The sequence below is a fragment of the Aplysia californica genome, unplaced genomic scaffold (assembly GCF_000002075.1).
Source record: "Aplysia californica isolate F4 #8 unplaced genomic scaffold, AplCal3.0 scaffold00487, whole genome shotgun sequence".
NCBI lineage: Eukaryota > Metazoa > Mollusca > Gastropoda > Aplysiida > Aplysiidae > Aplysia > Aplysia californica.
In genome coordinates, this window is record NW_004797757.1 from 352,122 (window position 1) to 371,536 (window position 19,415).

The window sequence follows — 19,415 nt, forward strand, 5'->3', positions numbered from 1 at the left end:
GGCGTGAAAACGAATATATGCGTATTCGTATTATCTTTTAAGAATTAAGAATTATTCCCCTTGAAATTGCCGTGTTGTCCGGCCCAAACACAACATTGATCAGGCAAACTGATCTCAATGTAAACGTCTTAGTATTGAGAGATTAGGAGAACATGGATTAAAAGCTAGGAAGACGATTAGAAGGAAGACGTTATCACGTGTGTACGTCTGCGTTATCATGGCATTTTGTGCCATTGATTGGTATAAATATAGATTAATAGCCAAATGCCTAAAATCTTGTGTCTCAAGTAGTTTTGTAATGTAATCCCACCCTTGTCGCCTTGCCTGCCTTCCTTGCTGTTGCATTCAAATCAATAACCCCGCTATTATTTTTTCTCGTGTGAATTTCTATTCACGCCACCGTCTGGTTTATGTTGGATTGTCTGTAGGCCTTATTGATTTCTATCTTTTCTTTGCGGAGGACCTAAGAAAGGATATAATATAGATTATCTAGATCTAGATGTGGGCTAATATAATGAGGACCGCTGTGGGCGATAAGTTTGTAGAAGTGTGGTTCAAGACAAGTGTTTTGGTGTATTAGTCTATTAAAGTATCAAGGGGTGACAAAATTATAGCTATTGGTTGACTTATTTTAAAAATTTAATTATTGTTTTTATAGGCTTTTACTGTACTTTTAATCTTACGTGAAATTCGGGTCCCGAGTCGGATCCCCATTCACGCAGGTCAAGTATGTGTTCGTCAGTCTGCTTGAGTTTGTGTGCGTTTGTGGCCTTCTTCTAGAACCGCCTGCGTTGGTTCGTAATCGAGGCATACGTCTCATTCAAAACACGCCAAGTTGGTAGCTCTAGATGTTCGTCCAATGAAATTATAGAAGAAACTGAGAAAGATAGAGCGTTACTTTCATCATCGGTTAAAATATTCCTGCGGTATTCATGGCGGAAGCACACGTTTCCGGGCGTGCGCGCTGTACACCAACATTACCCACTGAGTGACCCCGGCGGCCTGCCCGGCACGTCCGACGTAATCGGTTGCTGAAGATTCGCATCTCGGCACAGACGCAGGACGAGAGTTAAAATAAATGAATTTCAGGGCCAGGCCTTTTCTTGGACTAGGTTCAAGAGAAAAGAAAAACTAGAAAGGACTAGACTACTAGAATCTAGATCTAGAAAAATCTAGTACAGAGTTTTAAAAAAACAGATGAAGTTAACTGTACAGATTTTTTTACAAGTTGGTGTGTATATTGCACGTAGAAGTTGTGTGGAGGAGAGAAGTGTCATCTTAGTCAAAATGAAGAAAACAGACTATTCCCTTCTGAGGTCCTTAGTGGAGGTGATCGCAGGCTTAGGGATGACTTACTTAAGGGCCATTAAAAAAAACAATTTTGAAAGGGGGAAGGCTTTTAAAATTTGGTTGTTTTAGTATAAAAAAACCAAAACGAAATGTGTCGGATGAGGAAGACCAAGTGTCATGGCAAAAAAAACAAATGGGTCCCCAATGAATGAGTGACACTTCAAATTCATATTTGACCTCCTTTGTTACAGACTTGGTGGGGGCTCTCGTGGCCCAGAGTGTTCTCCTTCAAAGGTCCCAGGTTCGAATTCGGGTAGCGGCGGAAACAATTTTCTTCTCTAAAATTGTCTCCTTTCACCTTCTTTCTCTCTAGCAATATTCTGTAATCTGCTTTCTCCACTTTCTTCCCCCCCCCCCTTCACCTCCTTTGCTCCCTCCTCTTGGCTCCTGACTCTTTTTGCAGCCTTTCTACTGCTACACCTTGATTCCTTCTTCCTGCTGTCTTTCAGCCACACCCCTGATCTTTTGGTAGGAAAGATCTACACCTAGCCTTCTCGGACAAGGGTGAAAAGTCTATGAGGTCTCGTGTGAAAGTTGTGCATGTTAAAGATTCCTTTGTGGTCCAAAGTCGATAAGAGTAGAGTAGGTTTCGGCTACCACCCGGGCAAAATTCAACATTTCCGACCAATTGAAATTTTTGGTGCGTCCCGCGCGCTCTATGACCTTATGCAGTTGCGGGCGCTACATAAAACACTTACCCCCCACAAAAAGGGACCGGGTAAACAGAGCGACTGCTCATCTCCCTTGTAACGATTCATTATGAGCTGAGGGCGGGGTCATAGGAGAGCATTCCTAAGATCTAAGAAAGACTAGGTTATGATGGATCACAGGCCTCCCTCATCAGCAGCTGAAAATGTTAGTGACTGGTCAACTTGGAACAATGGGAAGGACCTGTAACATGATTGGTTCATTCAATGGAGGGACTTACAAAAAAATAACATATGAATGGATTATGACAGCTTGTCCACAAGATCAAGGGCTCATAGAAATATTAATGGCAAAGTGTCTGTGAAGAGAGATTTGCGTGGCAATTGTAGACTGGTTTTTTTTTGGTTCTTGGTTAATATACATAGTGGTCGCAGCTGTGTTGGACAGATTATCATTTTAAGCAGTGCTGAAGAAAAAACCACAAAAGTGAAAGGGGGGGGTGGGGGTGGAAAGTGGCCAATTGCACAGGTGGCTATATTAATATATAATGTGGCCATCATGACAGGTTCTATTGTATTTTTAAATTTCCAAGACAGCTGTGTACCTCCACATATTCAGTAAATGTGAAGCATTCCTGTTGTGGGGAAATCTTGAAGACAGATTAATTTTGGAATTGACTAAAAACACTTCAATTTAGTGGCACAACTAAAATTTAGGCCTACTTTGTGTTCGAAACATCTAGAAACACCTGTTGTACCGTAGTCTCCGCTTATGATCCCACCACTTACGATCACGGTTCATGTAGGATCCCACAGAATTTTTACGAAACAAAAGTCACCCCTAAGATCACACCCTGAAGGACTATATTTGGCTAAGATCCTGCATTTCGATCATAATTCAGGAACAAAATCAACCAAGCTGTGAAAATTTGCGTTCATAGTACTGTCCCTTGTGTCACAGGTCAACCACCCATGTGGAATGTGATCACGGTTCAGTTGTAAATTTTGTTGAAACGGTTCTATGTTGGTCCCACACATGATCGCGCCGAGGTGTGAACTCATCAACGTGTTTGTTTTCCCCGAACATCACAATTGTGTCTGATCTCTTCACCTTGAACTTACGTCACAATCTAGGTGGGTAGAGTCTACAAGTCTACATCATAAGGGATCTCATCGTACTTTGAACTCTTTAGTGCTTTTGTTTTCCTGACTATTGCAACAGGTTGTCTCTACACCCAAATTTGCTTGACAGACTGAATTTTAATTGGTGTGGTCACCAAAAAGGCTGGGGAACTGGATAGGAAATGGAAAGCTATAGATTTTGGGCAGGTTAAGGGGAGGAGCAAAGATAGGCCTAGATCTTGAGACTCATGATTGGATTATAAGTGAAAATTGTGATTGGTCATCAGGGTTGACCACTCTTTGCTCGCTATAAAGTCTTAAACCACGTAGGGTTCACATCAGTACATTTCAGAGTAAGGGGAGACCATTTCATCGATTGTAGTCCTGACCATGAGTCACCATGAATTCTACCCTTGGTGAGCCAGTTGCCTAAGATGCCGTTCGCCTAAGATCACACATTTTTCTTGCTCCCAAGCACCAGGATCTTGGATCTTAGGTGGAAACTACTGTATGACATGTGTTATGTTTTAGGCAAATATTCATCAACTTTATCTTATAGAAAATATGCAGCCCAAGACGTAAATTGGTTTTAGAACTAAAATCACTTTGTATTTCTTTTTGAATAAGAATTTTAGCCTTTGCAGCATTCTATAAACTTTGTATCCTCAATTTTCAGTTTTACTAGTTATCTTTTAGTGATGAAGCCAACGTGAAATGCATTGTACAGTAGTCTTCGCTACGGATCCCACTGCTTATGGTACATGTTAACTCAAGATTCTGCCGTTTGGATCTTAGGCAGAGACTAAGTTACACAGTATATTTTAAAAAAAAATCATATGGTGATCTGTGTCAGTACTTTTTTTTTTTCATCTGTTAAAAATTTTTGTCCCTATTTTTTCAGTGAAAAAAAGAGCTGCCTAATTAAAGATGGCAAGGAGAGGCAGGTACCAGTTCGTGATTAAACTTGGAATCGTTGTGATCTTCATGCTGCTTTTAGGACCATATCTGTTTCACTTGAAACTCAGTGATGATGTAACTGATGATGCTGAATTGTACAGACAGTGGCAGGTTTGTACAAAAACTTAAGAACAACATAAAGACTTAACTTTCTGTGTACAACACTTAAAGTGACAAGTGTAATAATATACTGTGCTAATTATAATAGTTCCATTTCTCTGCATAAAAAAAAAGAAAAATTAGTGGTTCATATACATTATGAAAATGATTCTGATAGTATTTCTTTTGATTGCAGTTCTAGACAGTGTAGTAAAGGTCTACTATATAATAGAATTGGACGTAACTAGTTATGGGCAATTCTGACTTTTAAAAAATGAGAACAGATAAAATTTTAATAGAAAATGAATAATTGTAAGTAAATTGTAAGTCACTATGTCTTCAACTTACATTTTTTCCAAGTACTAATAATCTAAAGATATGTGCTGATTGATCAACTTTGATTGTTGTTTCAGTTTTTGAATTTGAAACGTTAACACATACAGCCACTATGTTTGGGAGGGAAAAGAATGTCACTGTGGCAAATATTTATTCCCTTTTGTTTTAAGTGATTTTGTAAGAGAATCAAAATTGATTTTCATTTCTTCGAAAAGATGATCATATTATTTTCCGTCTCCCATTTTATCATCTTAGTTGCGGGAAAAGAAAATCAAGAGCTCTTCCCTGAAAGTGGTTGGAGAGAAACAAGAGCAGCACACACCAGATGAAGATCATCATGAAAATGTGCTTGAGAAAGCACCTGCCGAGAAGCCGTCGGCTACATTATTGGCTGGGGTCTTTGGGAATTTTGAGCCAAAAGAACGAGAAATACCAGATGGCCCAGGTATGTTCCATGTAACCTGCCATGTCTTTATCTTTGAATAACTGGCATTGATTTGAAAAAGTAAATTGCTATTCAACCAGGGTTGACGACAATAACCTCATAAATACTGACTATTTTATTGGAAAGATATTTCCTTGTTATCAAGCTTAAGTTATAACACGGTAACATCATTTCTTTGTCATGGCTTTTTCTTGTAACGTATGAAAGGTACACAAGAACTTCATAAGTCATTTCAGGCTAATTCTTTGTCATATGGTTTTTTACTTTTATAATGCTTTGCTCTTTATTGAAGTAATGTACAATTTTAAAATACAAGATGAATTATGTATTTTGCCTAATGTAAGATTAGTATTTGGAACACTTAAAATTTCTGTAAAAATGGTGATGTACCATGATATATGTACTGGTATTTTTCAAATAAGACTGGAAACAGTAGTGTTTCAATTCTTTAATACGAGATGAATTATGTGTTCCTTCATAATGTAAGGACAGCCTTTGAACACTTTAAATTTCTGGGGACGTATCATGATATTGTGTACAGGTATTTTTCTGAAAAGACTGGAAACACTTTGCCAAATCTTTTTTTGATATAGTATGTTTATTTGTGGTTTCCATCGTTGAGATTTCAAATGTTGCTGCACTGAAATCACGCAAAAAAATATTATGTTATTAGCTTGTAGCCAGGTGAATTGTGATTGTCATTGTGCTTGGGGAATTCTCATTGAAGGAAGAACAGTATAGTTTTGACTTTATAAGAAAATTGTGTGTCTTATTATTATACAAAAAATCTCTGGCTAGGTACATTTAGATTTAAGGCTTATTTAAGGCTATTTAAAATATTATGTAGAAAAATTATTGGTGACATAAATTTCTTCACAAGAGGGGGGGAGGGGTGGGGGGGTCATTCTGTCAAGACTTGGGTTGGTACCCTGGAACTGTTAGAAACATTTAGGGTCTGTGAACTTGTTTTTAACATATCATGTACAGACCTAAGGTTTCCTTTCTTCAATGATGTTTAACTGTGTAACTGGTTTCTTGAAGATTTTTCAACAGGCAAAAACAGCCTTTCAGATTTAAATGATGAGAAAAGATAAAAGCTGTTGGCCCTCTATACTATTTATTATGCGTGCTGACTCCGGATTTATACTGGATGACCAGCAGAATAACCTTAGCGTTTGTTTTAGAACTTAAAAAAGAGTTGACCTATTCCATTTAGTAACAGGGTAAGAGCAGAACACCAGCCTTGTATTTGTACTATATATTTAGATTAAAAGTAAGAGCATGACAACAATGTTTGTCTAGTTTGGTCGAGGCCTTTGTGAAGATTTTTGCTCTTATGCTGTGAGCAGGTTTTGAAAAGGGAGTGTGCCTGTAGGCAGAAGTACAGTGCCTTTATGCATGAAAATTATTCACTAAAGAATCTCTTTTTCTTTTTTTTACATTTATATGCTGTGTCTTCAGGTAGAAATTTTTGTGGATGGTGACCATATATCTGTAACAACTATCTGTTTCATTGTTACTTAATGACTGGTTTAACCCTTTTCAAATGGTTTCTTTTCTGGTAGGTGAAAACGGAGCATCTGTAAAAGTGCCTGACGGCAAAAGAGCACTTGCTCAACACACAATACAGGAGTTTGGCTTCAACATGGTTGCAAGCGACCAGGTTGCAATGGACAGAGTGGTCCCAGATACAAGACTCCCTGAGTAAGGGCTACTGCCAAGCACAAATGACACAAACAGTGCACCCATATTCTATCTTTATTGAGTGAAATTATGTCTCTTGTAGAAAAACAATTTTACAGCAGATGTATGTGCTACTGTTTCACTGTACATAACACTGTCAAACCTGTTTATATGGCTGCTTGTCCAAGGCAGTTGCTTGTACAAACAGCCACTTCCCGTCTCTCCCCCCAACCACATTAAAAAATATTATAATGACACTGTCAAAGACATTCACATATAAAAGGCCAGAAGATTTTACTTTGACAGTGAGTTACCATTTTGGACTATTTTGACTGTCATTAGAAAGGATTTTCAGTCATTCTCAAGAAACAGCAACTCGCTCACTTTTAAGTTCTTCATTTTCATTACCACTGCTTGTCTGTTTGAGGATTTTAATGGTCATGTATTCTTAAGGTACAGGTTGTTTTTATGTCAATCGGATGTATCTTCTGGTTCCCAGATGCAAGTTCTGGAAATATCCAGAGGATCAGCCGCAAGCCAGTGTGATTCTGGTATTTCACAATGAGGGCTTTAGTACACTTGTGAGAACCATTCACAGTGTTATTAACACATCACCACCCCAACTGCTGAAGGAAGTTGTGCTTGTGGATGATTATAGCACCAAAGGTGGGTGTAGATTTCAGTGAATATTACTATAATCTATTTTGAGCTTCTAGTGTTATGGAATGTGTTTAGGACATTGCTGTACAGGGAGAATGGTGTGCTGAAGCAAATATTAATGAAAGACCATATTTGTCAAATAGTTTACTGATGTGCACAAACGTGTGGTAATATTTTTTTTACTCATAGGTTAAAAAAAGTAAATACATAACATGTTTTTTTCCGCTCATTTCAAGTAATTGCCATTTTACACATGATTTTATTTTACTGTTAAATTTTTCATTGCATAGTTTGCCCCTTGGATTGTTCGCTCAGTCAGTCTACCAATCTCTTCAGGTTTCTTTACGTTTGAATCAGTGGCATAAATGATCTTCATGATGTTCTTAGTCACTCTGTATACTTTACTGAGGTTTTTTTCGCCTTATTAAATTGCTGAAATGATGCTCATGTTTAAAAAAAATCCCATATAGCCCATTTGAAGGGCCAGCTGGAAAACTACATCAAGCAGTTTGGAGACTTGGTAAAACTTTACCGCAACTCTAAGAGAGAAGGTTTGATTAGAACCAGGACACGAGGAGCAGAACTGTCCAGAGGAGATGTCATAGTCTTCCTTGATGCTCACTGTGAGTGCAACAGAAACTGGCTTGTACCATTGCTCGACAGAATAAGAGCAAACAGGTATGTTAGTTTTCAGGGTAAGGAATATGCAGCTGGTGCAATACATGTCAAAAGGGTAGTTTTATTTTGTTTTGTTGCCTTTGAAGTTATAAGCTGTCTGTTATATTTTTTTTGGTTGTACTATTATTATTCTCTGCCCATTGCCAAGATCCAGATGAGGGTTGTGAAATTGTTTCAGGGTCATCAGATGGTTCTGTAAAATATACGAGTATTGAATAAAACTAAAAGAAACTCTAGTTGTATCTTTACTCTACTGAGACATTATTATGAGCAAAAAAATTCTAGCTTCAGTTGATTTTGGGTTAGTGAAGTCAGTAGACAATCCGTTACCCTAGAATTTTAAAGATTTGTCTGCTCAGTACCTAGTTTTGAGAAATTTGATGTTGAAAATTTTGAGTTTCACAACATGTCAAGCTTTTTCAAATGCAATTCTTTGAATATCTTGATAATGATTCCAAATAATCTTAAAAGTTTGATAGAGCATAATAAAGAACATTTTGTTTCTGGTCTCACGGTCATAGTAACTCAAATCTGCCGAAAGGGTCAGATAGAACTTTATAATTCTAAGGCAATGAATTACCTGCTCTGTCCCAGTGTGTGTTGAACATTGAAACAGCCCTTTCGGTACCACTTTAGAGTCTGTCTGCATAAAACCTCGTACTTTAGAAATTTTCTACTTTGCCAGCAAGCTGTTCAAATGTTCTTAGCCCAGAAAGCAAAATGTTTCAATTGAGAGAAAAATGTTTCATTCTTTAAACAATTGGACCTACTATATTTTTTGGTGCTTTTTTCAACATTGAGAATTAGTAATTTGACAAAATATTTCTTGAGCACATGCGGCGGATACCACAGATTACGAAACTGTAATTTAATATAATTTATTTACTGTATTCATTATTATTTTTAAAAATTTCAGGTTGCTTTAGCTCATGGAACTGATACCACAGATTAAGAAACTGCTATAAAACTATTTCAAATTTTGGGGCTTAGTATGTGAACTGCTGGATGACGATGAATGCCTAGATCTATTACTTCCTATCGAAGCGTCTTTGGTCTGCGTTCAGAAATCTTTCTTTTTCCCTCGGTCTGCTCTTTGGATCAGGTGTTTGGCTTGTTAGCTGTATCAACTCATGTCTGTGGTATCAAGAAATTTTCCTTCTTTTCTAAACTTTGAATTGCCCAAAAGGTTTAGGACACTACAGTCTTGAAAGAAAATTGGCCCTACCTATCTGTTACACCCTGTAGTGACAAAAGAGGGCAGTAACAATTGGCTACCCCTACAACCTAGTGGGGCAGCTTTTGAGAAGAAAAAAATAGGAGTGTTACATGTACCTTATGTACAAATTCTTTTTATATTAAAAAAGAATGTTTGTTTCCAGATTTTCTTGAATTTTACTTTTTTGTTGGGTCAAAGTAAATATTTGTCTTTATCTATAGGGTTAATATTATAAAAAATGCTGGTACATGAATTGTTTTTTGAACGCATTGTTAACAGGAAGACCATGGCAGTTCCTATTGTGGATGGAATAGACTGGGACACAATGGCTTATAACTCAGTGTATGGCCATGGAAGGGCTCACCATCGAGGAATATTTGAGTGGGGCTTTTTGTACAAGGAGAATAAAGTACCAAAGAAAGAGCTGGCCAGACGAAAACATGAAAGTGAGCCATACAGGTGAGGTGTTACTGAATATACCACTTGATAGTGTGAGTTCCACATTTTTAGATATCAGTACATCGGACATGATATTATCTCTGGGTCGTAAGTCCTAGGATGTTTTCATTTGAATGCCTGAATACAACAAGCACACAGTTTCCCTGACATGTGGTTTGAATGAGATTTCTTTACTTGTACCTTGTTTTGGTTCATGTATTATGAATGTGCAGGTTGGTTTGATTTAGTCAAAGTGTTTCGCTGTTAATGAGCTTTCGTTGCGAGGATGCTGGTGAAGTTAAAACAAAGGAGTGATACAGTCAACTCACTTCACATGACTGTCGGTTTACTTGTCAGATCCCTGACTTATATTACATAAATCTAAGTCAGAGCAGCAGGACAGTTACAAACACCATGACTTCTTTTACATTTGAAGAATTAATTTAATGTTTACTTTTTGACAAAATATATACTCATACATCAGCTCAATTTCCCATGTACAGTATACTCTGCCTAAGATCCCACCACTTGCAATCCCGGTTCACTTAAGATCCTGCCCTTTAGAAAAAACAGAATTTTTACTGCACAAAAGTCACTCCCAAGATCCAGCTATGAAAGATTCCATTCAGCTAAATCCTGCATTTGAGATTATAATTTATGGAACAAAATCAGCGGTGGGTGCAGCTGATCAACTAAGCAGTAAAAATTTGAGATCATTGTACTTCCCGTTGCGTCACAGATCATCCAGTTTCATGAAAATGATCACAGCTCGGTTGTAACTCGATGAAAGGGTACAATGTTGTCTCTAGATGGGATTAAACCAAGGTGTTACTTGTCGATACATTTGTTTTCCCCAAACTTTGCACTAGCTCCTGAGCTCTCTATCTGAACTTACATCACAAGCTGGGTGCGTAGGGCCCACATGATCGTGTCAGACAGGATGACGTCGAACTGTGAGCTTTTTATGCTTTTGTTACCCTGACCACTGCAGCAGTAGTTGTCTCTGCTCCCCAATTTGCTAGACAGGCTGAATTTTATTTGGTGTGGTCACAATGCAATAGTGAGTTACGACAGAGGTGGGGGAACTTGGTCAGAGATGGAAAGCCATAAATTTTGAACAGGTAAAGGAAAGGAGCAATAGGATCGGTGTAGATATTGAAACTCATGATTGGATGAGTGAAAATTGCATGCCTCATACTATTGTAATTGGTCATCAAAGTTGACCACTCTTTGCTTTCCATAAGTCATAAATCCACCCAGGGCTCACGTCTGTTCATTTAAGAGTAAGGGGAGACCATTTTGTCAGTTGAAGGCCTGGTCTTGAGTCACCGTGGATTATCCCCTCTATGCGTTGGCTTAGTTCCCGTTTGTCTGAAACCTCACATTTTCCTTGCTCCCACGCACCAGGATCTATGGCGGAGACTACTTTATTAGTGCCACTGGATTGAAAGTACCTTGTTTTTTTATATATATGAAAGGGTCATGTCTGAACATGTTTGACTTTGATGGGTATATGAAAATATTTAGATGTAATGAATTCATGAGTTACGTCGTTAAAAAACATTTTGTTCTTTTTATAGCAGTACTTGGATTTGTACCTTTTATTAAAAAAAGAAAAACATTCTTTTTTTTGTCAGATCACCAACTCATGCAGGCGGACTTTTTGCAATGGACCGGAAATACTTTTTTGAACTTGGAGGTTATGATCCTGGACTGAAAATTTGGGGTGGTGAAAACTATGAACTCTCTTTTAAAGTAAGTTTTGAATTGACATGTATATTAATGGGATAAAGTCAAACTATATCAGTCAGAGACAGATGGGAGAGTTTTTGGACAGTAAGTTTATGGATAAAGTTGCGAGAAGGAGTGCTTGCAAGAAGCATCATGAAATAGTTGCTCTTTAAACTTTGGAGTTGATTTTTAGGGTCTTGTGTGACTGTGGAAATACTTTTACTTTTTTTTCCATTACATTATTATCAAATATAGGTTTGTTGAAAGCTTGTGGTCTTTCTATGAAAAGATTATCTGTTTGTCTTTACGTTTAATATCTTTGGAGGGGTTGGTTTTTTTCACCTTAGATTCATAGTTTTTGGGAGGTTTGTGAGTACAGCAAGTCCTTCTGTCATTTCTTAAAATGTATAATTCAAATTTCTTACTTGGGTTGGATGAAGTTTGATGGATATTTGAAATCGGGTATACATTTTAATATGTTGTATAATGGATTTTTTAAATTGTTATATTGCTTAAGTGATTGATTATTCAATTTAAATGTAACAATTTTTAAATTATTTTCTTTTTCATGGAAACTGTTCTGAATATTTTCTGCTCAGACGTCTGCTTGTTCATTGACCATCAATGATTAATTATATTATAAGAAGTTTGTCATCTTCTCCTCCTCTTCTTCATTCTCATCCTCATCCTCATCTTCCTTCTCATCCTCCTCATCCTCTTCCTCCCCTGCAATTGACTTCATATTCCTCTGTGTCTTCCTCTTCTTTCCCGTTTTTATTCTTCCTCAACGTCATTCTCCCCCACCTCTTCTGTTGGTCAAAATAATGTTGACAGTGTCAGTTTTCGAACCCTATTTCATTAACAAAGGCTGCAATCTTTGCCAAGTAATGTTTAATTTTAAACTGATATGTGTCGCTACAGCTCCTAAGAAGCTACAAGACAGAAATGTTCAGTTTTGAGTGATGTTCATTTTCTTCATGTACATAGTTATAAGAAAATTTGGAGCAAATATGAAGTGCAGCACCCCTGTTTTGAGAAAACAGATGTCAAAATTTGGGTAACATTTTCCTTGGCATACAGATGCTATTTGAAATAAGTTTTAAAAAAATAAAGAAAGACAGCGAATTTCATCTGGAATTTTTATTTTCAAAACAGAAAAATGACCGAAGAAGTCAATTTTACATAAAACACACGATTTAGACCAAAATCACCCTTGGCACCTATTTTGGCCGCTAGTGCAAATGGAAATTCCTGTCTTATGGCTCCTTTGGAGCTGTGGTAACACATATATGTGGGTATGTTGTGTTCTTTCAGGCAAGCCACTATGATTACTCAATTCTTATGGTATTTTCTTTGTTTCACAGATATGGCAGTGTGGTGGGATCATAGAATGGGTGCCATGTTCAAGAGTTGGGCACATTTATAGGAACCACATGCCTTACAGTTTAGGCAGTGATATAGACCCCCAGATGTCACCTATAAGTATTGTGAGTACATGCAATTTGTTTTGTTCCAAAGATCTTGGTCATGGAGTCTTATTTCTTTTCTCACTTTACACAAATTTCCCTTACTTCACACAGGTGTGAATGGGTACCCAGCCATAGACAGCGATAGATCTTGTCAATATGTTAGTGTTTTAGCACCTTTAAAATGGCTGCTTGCACTGTATGATTGCCAGGAAGTTGAGATTGTTTCAGAATGCTATCGGGTCTTCTAGGGTAATGATATATAGGTTGATTAAAAAAACATGTGGTGTGTACAACTTTTTAAAAAATATTATCCTCCACACTGAAGTTTTGCATTTCAGATTTGTACACAATATTTGGAAGTCAAAAGGAATTGGTCTGATATTCATTTGAGATAAATCTACCAAATAGTTTTTCACTACATAGCACGTAAAAAAACCAACCCATTTTCAGCTATGTCCCCATTTTTGTAGCATGACGCACTGGTTTACATTAAGCCTACCACTAAAAATCCTAACGATTGCACCATATTGCAAACTACAGCAGTCTAACAGGCCAACAGAAGTTTGCGCATAGTTTTTCTCAAGGTTCCTTTGCCTGCTGAGATCATGATTAAGATTAGTAAAGAGGAAAGAGCTTTTTGTATTGAACATTTCCTCACCGCCAACTCATTTCGTAAGTTTCGCGCAAGGTACGGAAATAATGTTAAAATACCCTTAAGGACTTCTTTGATGTCAAGGGGGAAATGGTCCATCAGTTAGGACCTGTTGAGAATCAGAACTAAAAATTCCTAGACAAAACGACCACTTCAGGTTATACAGATGAGCCCCATGAGACGTTTGTCCGTAGACGATGCCTGCAGCAATGACTTTCCTACGTCTCAAAGGTCCACATTCTCAAGGCATATCTTCATCTACAACTGTACTATTTTCCCGTTTGTGAAGCTATCATAGGATAGCAATGTGTACAAGATTCCTCGATTATTTGAAAAGCGTGAACATTTCTTCTATGACATTTGGTTCCTTGGCAAAGCCCCTATTCATCTTTGAGGTTATATCAACTCCACAAATGCTGCCTGATTAGGCGACCTTCCCCCCCAAGAAATATTGTTTAAAGGTTACAGGGATGGAAAGATTAGATTTTTAAAATAAAAGGAAAGGAAAAAAACAAACCAATCATTTCATGACTTTCCTTACAAGATCTTTTAAATTGATGCTTTTTGCATTTATAGGTGGTTTTTATACAAGCCAATTTCATTTTCGAAAAAAAGTTTATTCTTTGTGAATTTTATGTCAAACTAATTCCTTTTGAATGAATTATATCTGTTCCAAATTACAGTATTCCAGTACAAATTTTGTGTGAGATATTTATCAAAAAAGTTGTACAGTTTTTTTAAATCACTCTGTAGATTGTAAAGTGCATAGAGCTTGCTGTTGAGTGGAAATTTGCGCTATACAAATGCTTTTTGTTTATCACTATTATTCTCTTTTCACAGAACTACATGAGAGTCGTAGAAGTATGGATGGATCCAGAATTCAGAGAATATTTTTACACCAGAGAACCAAGTTTAAGAGGCTACCCCATTGGCAACATTACCGGACAGCTCAATTTTAAGAAAGAACATAAGTGCAAGAGTTTTAAATGGTTTATGGACAACGTAGCGTATGACGTGTTCGATCAGTTTCCCAGGTTGCCACCGAACAAGGCATGGGGAGAGGTGAGTAATTTGTCTTTTTTATGGGTGGTTTCAAGAGCTGTCCTACGATTTGCTTCTTTTAGTTTATTTTTAGTCCTTCTTATGTCCTGCAGAAAAAATTTATGTATGTAGAATATGATAATAGCTTTCTGTCTCTGGTTCTTTTTCTGTGTGTGTGTGTGTGTGTGGCTTTTCTTTTTTTCACTGTCACTGCCTCTCTCTGTCTGTCTGTCTCTCTCTCTATCTTCCTCTTCCTCATATCCTCCTCTTTCTTACCCACCTCTCTCTTTACCTTCTCCCCCCCCCCCCCCCACCTCCCTTTTTTTCATTCCTCCTCTTTCACCTCCCCCACCCCTTTCTGTCTGTCTGTTTGTCAGTCTGTCTATCTGTCTTTCTCTCTCTCTCTCTTTCTTTCTCTCTCTTTTCCTCTCTCTCTCTTTTCCTCTCTCTCTGCTCCTCCCCCCCCCCTCCCCGTCTGTCTCTTTCTTTCTCTCCTAATGCACTATTTATTTGATTTTTATGTAGAAGAAATTGATGACTATAAAGGTACAACATATTGTAGACTAGTCCTTAACTTGTTCATCACCAGCTGTTTTTCAACACTGCTTTTCCGTGTCTACCAGCCATTTCACGTTTGGTTTTTTTCTCCAGAAAACCACTGTTCTTTTTCAGTTCAAAATGATAGCTGAAATTTGGAATGTTTTGTAAGAACATAAGGAATATTTTATGAAAGCAAAAAGAATGATCTTTGTTCTTTTTATTTTTGAACAGAGTGCAAGTGGAGATAAAAAATCATGATATTTAGAAACTACATGCAGATGACAAAATTATGGAAAAGTCACAGATGAAATGGCATGAAAATCGACTGGATTTATTCTATTTTCTTTTCCCAACAAAATGTCATGAATTTGAAATAACTGCTGAGATAATAAGAGCCAGAACTCTTCTTTGGTCTTGTGGTCAGCATAACATGGTCCCATAGGAGATTGTCTCCATAGAATCAACGCTGCTCGATTTATACTTATTTAATTTCAATTTCACATAGATTTTACAGTTGGTAGTTGATTGAGATTTCATACAGGCCTGCATCTATTGCAACTGTGACTATTTTAGTGACAAGAAATTCTTACATTTGAAGGCTTTGACCTGCGGTAGTAAGCCGTTGAAGCATGTCTGCACTGCAATAGGTTTGATGACAGTATAGAGTGAGTTCAAAGGTAGGTAATGCTTTTGCAGTTAATTTTGCTGGAAGTCCACCGCAATTGCTGTCCCCCAATTAGACTGGACCAAAATTACATTGCGGCTAGTGAGCTGTTAAAGCATTTTCACCCATGATAGATGGTAGAGTGAGTTCCAAGATCGGCAATGTTAATGCTGTTAATATTACTTTAAGAAGCTGTTCTGCATTTGTTGTGCCCTCAATCAAAGTGAGCCAAACTCACTTAGAATTGTGTGGACGTTTCTAGATTTGTATTTTCTTGAGCATGGGTGGGAAATGATTTTGATATGGCCACAGGCACTAAGCTCAGAAGTCTTCAGTTCTCAGAACTGTAAATATTGTTTTGACTTGTTGACCCATGTTCATCACTGACATATTTTGGATCAAGGATCCAAGTAGCTGACATTGTTATGATTATTTTTAAAGAATATTCTATTCTTTTTTCTCAATCTGCTCTTTTCCTCTGCAGGTTCGACTGCAAGGAACAAACTTATGCTGGGATGCTCACTCTACTGAAGTCGGAGGGTCATCTGTTGGTGTCGGACACTGCCATGGCTATGGTTCCTCGCAGGTACTATGTCCTGTGGTTACTGTGCATCATTCGGCACAGTTGTCAAAAATGTCTTATTATAGTCTGTTTTTTCCTTCTTGTTTTCTTGTTCCATATTTCAAGCAAGGTGTGTACATATTTATCTTCATTTTTTTTAGCCAGCAAACACTTTTCACTATGGATGTCAGAGGTGGGATATACAGAATACAGAAAGAATGGTGCGTGTGTGTCTCAGTCCTACAAGAGGCATGAAGTGTTGCCTGTTTTAACTCCACCTCTATTTCTCACATAGTGTATATCTACAGATTTTCAGGTGTTTGCTTATATAATGAAACTCATCGGGCCTGACCTTCAGTTTCTTTGTATCCAAGAAGTCATTGAAAGCTATTTGAACTTATTTGATCAATAATTGGTTTCCAGTGCGGGTATATATAATATTTAAAATAAGGCAGTTTCTCTCAAATGCATGCCTGCGTCGCATGACATATTGTTTGCTGAACAAGTTGCACTGTTGGGCTTAGTGTAAAGTAATGTTTTGTTCTACTGATCAGCGCACAATTCAATAAAAAGATCTATGTTAATCACTGTGGCGTTGATGGCCTAGTGGTTAGGCTCTCAGACGCGCAACCGTAAGGTCGTGGGTTCGAAATCGGTCAGGGACCCGACGTTGTGTCCTTGGGAAAGGCCCTTTACATGAATTTTCCTCACTTCACCCAGGTGGGAATGGGTACCCAGCTATAGACAGTGAAAGATCTTGTCAGTTTATTAGTGTTTGAACACTTAATCAGCTGCTTGCACTGTATGCTTCCTGGGAAGCTGAGAATGTTTCTGAGTGTTCTATGATCTGCTGGGGTAATAATATAGTGAAAAGCGCATAGAGTTTGCTGTAGTCGGGTTATGTGCTATACAAATGCTATCTATTATTATTATTAATATTATTATTATTATTATTATTATTATTATTATTAATATTACTGTTCAATACCTGGGGAAAAAAATTATGACTGTTGCGACTGCATCTCAGCTGCCATTCCACTCCCAGAAGGCTTATTTCCCCACCCCATTTGACACACACACAACCATATGTGTGCTGGTCGCCTGTCTGACCTCTCCTGACCCCGGCACTCTGTCACCTGTTAGACACATGTATAATGTGTGTGTCAATAACACATGTGAAAGCTTCATTTCTTGCTTTCATGCCCAGCATTTGCTGTGTCAAAGAAAGTGATTATAGAAAGTGAGCCGTCAAGTTGGGACTAGCTTTAATTTTGCTGTACATTAAGGGGTTGTTTTTTGGTTTGGGGGGTGGGGGTGTTGTCATAATATGTATACAGTCTAATACACTCATAGCAATATCGGTGGGAATCTTTTCGTTATATCTGAATTTTGCTATGTACGTGTTTTAAAACAGAGTATATATACTTGATATTTTTAAGAAAAAAAACAGGTACCTGAAAATCTGTTGACTGTGTGCGTGTTTCCTCATCATGTCATGTTAGTGTTTATTATGTGCGTGTTGGACTGTATAAGGCAATATATCAATTTTGTTTTTTGCAGCAATTCCGTTTGAATGAAAGAGGTCAGATTGGAATTGGAGAAAGATGTATAATGGCACAAGGGGCTGATAAACTTCACATTACCTACTGTTCTACAGCACCTGTTGGCCCCTGGGAATGGGATGAGGTTTGTTCGACTGTTATTTAACTGATTCAGCCCGCAGCGCATCTCACAGCGGCTGACCATCTTCTGTATTTTGACGCAGAGCCGTTCTTTTCTATTGCTCCCTTTTCTTCGCATCACTTTCCCCTCATCTTTTTTCCCGACTGCTTACATTTCAACCCTTTTTATCTGGTTGCATTGAACATTTCTGTATACCACGCATAGGGTTTTATCAAATTTAAATATTTATTTGTTTATTGTTTTATGAGGCCACCCGTGAGATCACGAAGTGGTCACAAATTATTTGTATACAGAGTCAAAATTAACTGTGGGCTGAATTAGTTAAAAATCAACATACATGTTTCAGTTGCTTTGTTGACATTTTTCTGACTTAACTGTTGGTTGTTTTTAAAAAAATACTTTTTACTTGTAAATGCTAAAAGAGCACTATGTCATAGTACTTCTGTCATTAAATGTAAGTCTTGCTTAGAATAACTTTATGTGACATGAATGTGCATGAAACTTTCAATAATGGTGGGGGTAGGGGGTGGGGGGGAGGGTCGACAACGGGGATGAAAATCAAATTTTTCCTGTGTAGTTCAGTCCTTATCCCCTCCCTTCTCTCCAGTTTGTAAAACGAAGACTGATAAAAAGTTAAGGTCATTAGAAAAATAAAATTGAAAGAGAACTGAAACATCGACTTTGTTAGTGTTCCTCTCCTAAAGCATACATTCGAACCTGCCTTAACGGAAACCTGTATAAAACGGAAATCCTGTCTAAGGGAATCTCCCCGCCCCCCCCCCCCCCCACCCCCCCTTGATATATTCCTCTTTAATTACCTGCATAAAACGGAAACCTGTCCAGCGCGGAAACGGAAAGAAAAATCCGCTCCCTTCCGAGGGTTTCACCTGTCTAAGACGGAAAATGCTTTGCCTGCTCAGCCCTGATTTGAAACGAAACTCGCAAGTTTGGTTCTGCTGACTCTAAACTTTACGGTTATGCCATGCTGCTGGGCGAGGAAAGGGAGTAGGGGTGCAATTTGGGGGTAGATTTTACCCCATCATGTGAGCCCTGAGCGATGCAGATGGTCAGGGTAGTGTGGGTGTGAAATCTCACGACTCCGGGAGAGTGCTCGAGTTGCGAGCCGCTACGGAAACTTTCTTGGGTAGCCAGAAGCCAGAGGTGTGAAATTAGATTGACCAATGCCTGCCGCCCTGATCGTAGGGCCAGCCGAGAAAAGAGTTCCTCGAATTGTTACAATGATGGCAGTGAAGGGTGGCATTGGTGGGTGGGGCTAAGGGTGGAAACAAAGGAGATGATGTTCAAACGTTTCTGTTTTTAATAAGTCAAACAGTGGTCCTATGAAAGACCACTGGTGGTAATTGGATAAGTAAGACTGACGCATGTCATTATCAGACATGATAGCAATTGAGAGGTGTGAAGTTTTGACCACTGCTTGCTGA

The 19,415-nt window shown here is 38.1% G+C and overlaps 1 protein-coding gene across 1 annotated transcript in view; it reads left to right on the forward strand.

Moving 5' to 3' along the window:
• Positions 1 to 49: 49 nt before the first annotated feature.
• The window catches only part of LOC101857352 (N-acetylgalactosaminyltransferase 7), a gene marked incomplete at its 3' end in the record, with an annotated part of 20,087 nt that continues 721 nt past the window's right edge, over positions 50 to 19,415 (forward strand). Inside the window, 12 exon segments of the mRNA XM_005105709.3 lie at positions 50 to 201; positions 4,021 to 4,187; positions 4,767 to 4,956; positions 6,522 to 6,660; positions 7,139 to 7,305; positions 7,770 to 7,977; positions 9,473 to 9,652; positions 11,269 to 11,386; positions 12,727 to 12,849; positions 14,324 to 14,545; positions 16,213 to 16,314; positions 17,851 to 17,976. Coding sequence (XP_005105766.2) covers positions 4,047 to 4,187; positions 4,767 to 4,956; positions 6,522 to 6,660; positions 7,139 to 7,305; positions 7,770 to 7,977; positions 9,473 to 9,652; positions 11,269 to 11,386; positions 12,727 to 12,849; positions 14,324 to 14,545; positions 16,213 to 16,314; positions 17,851 to 17,976 — 1,716 coding nt within the window.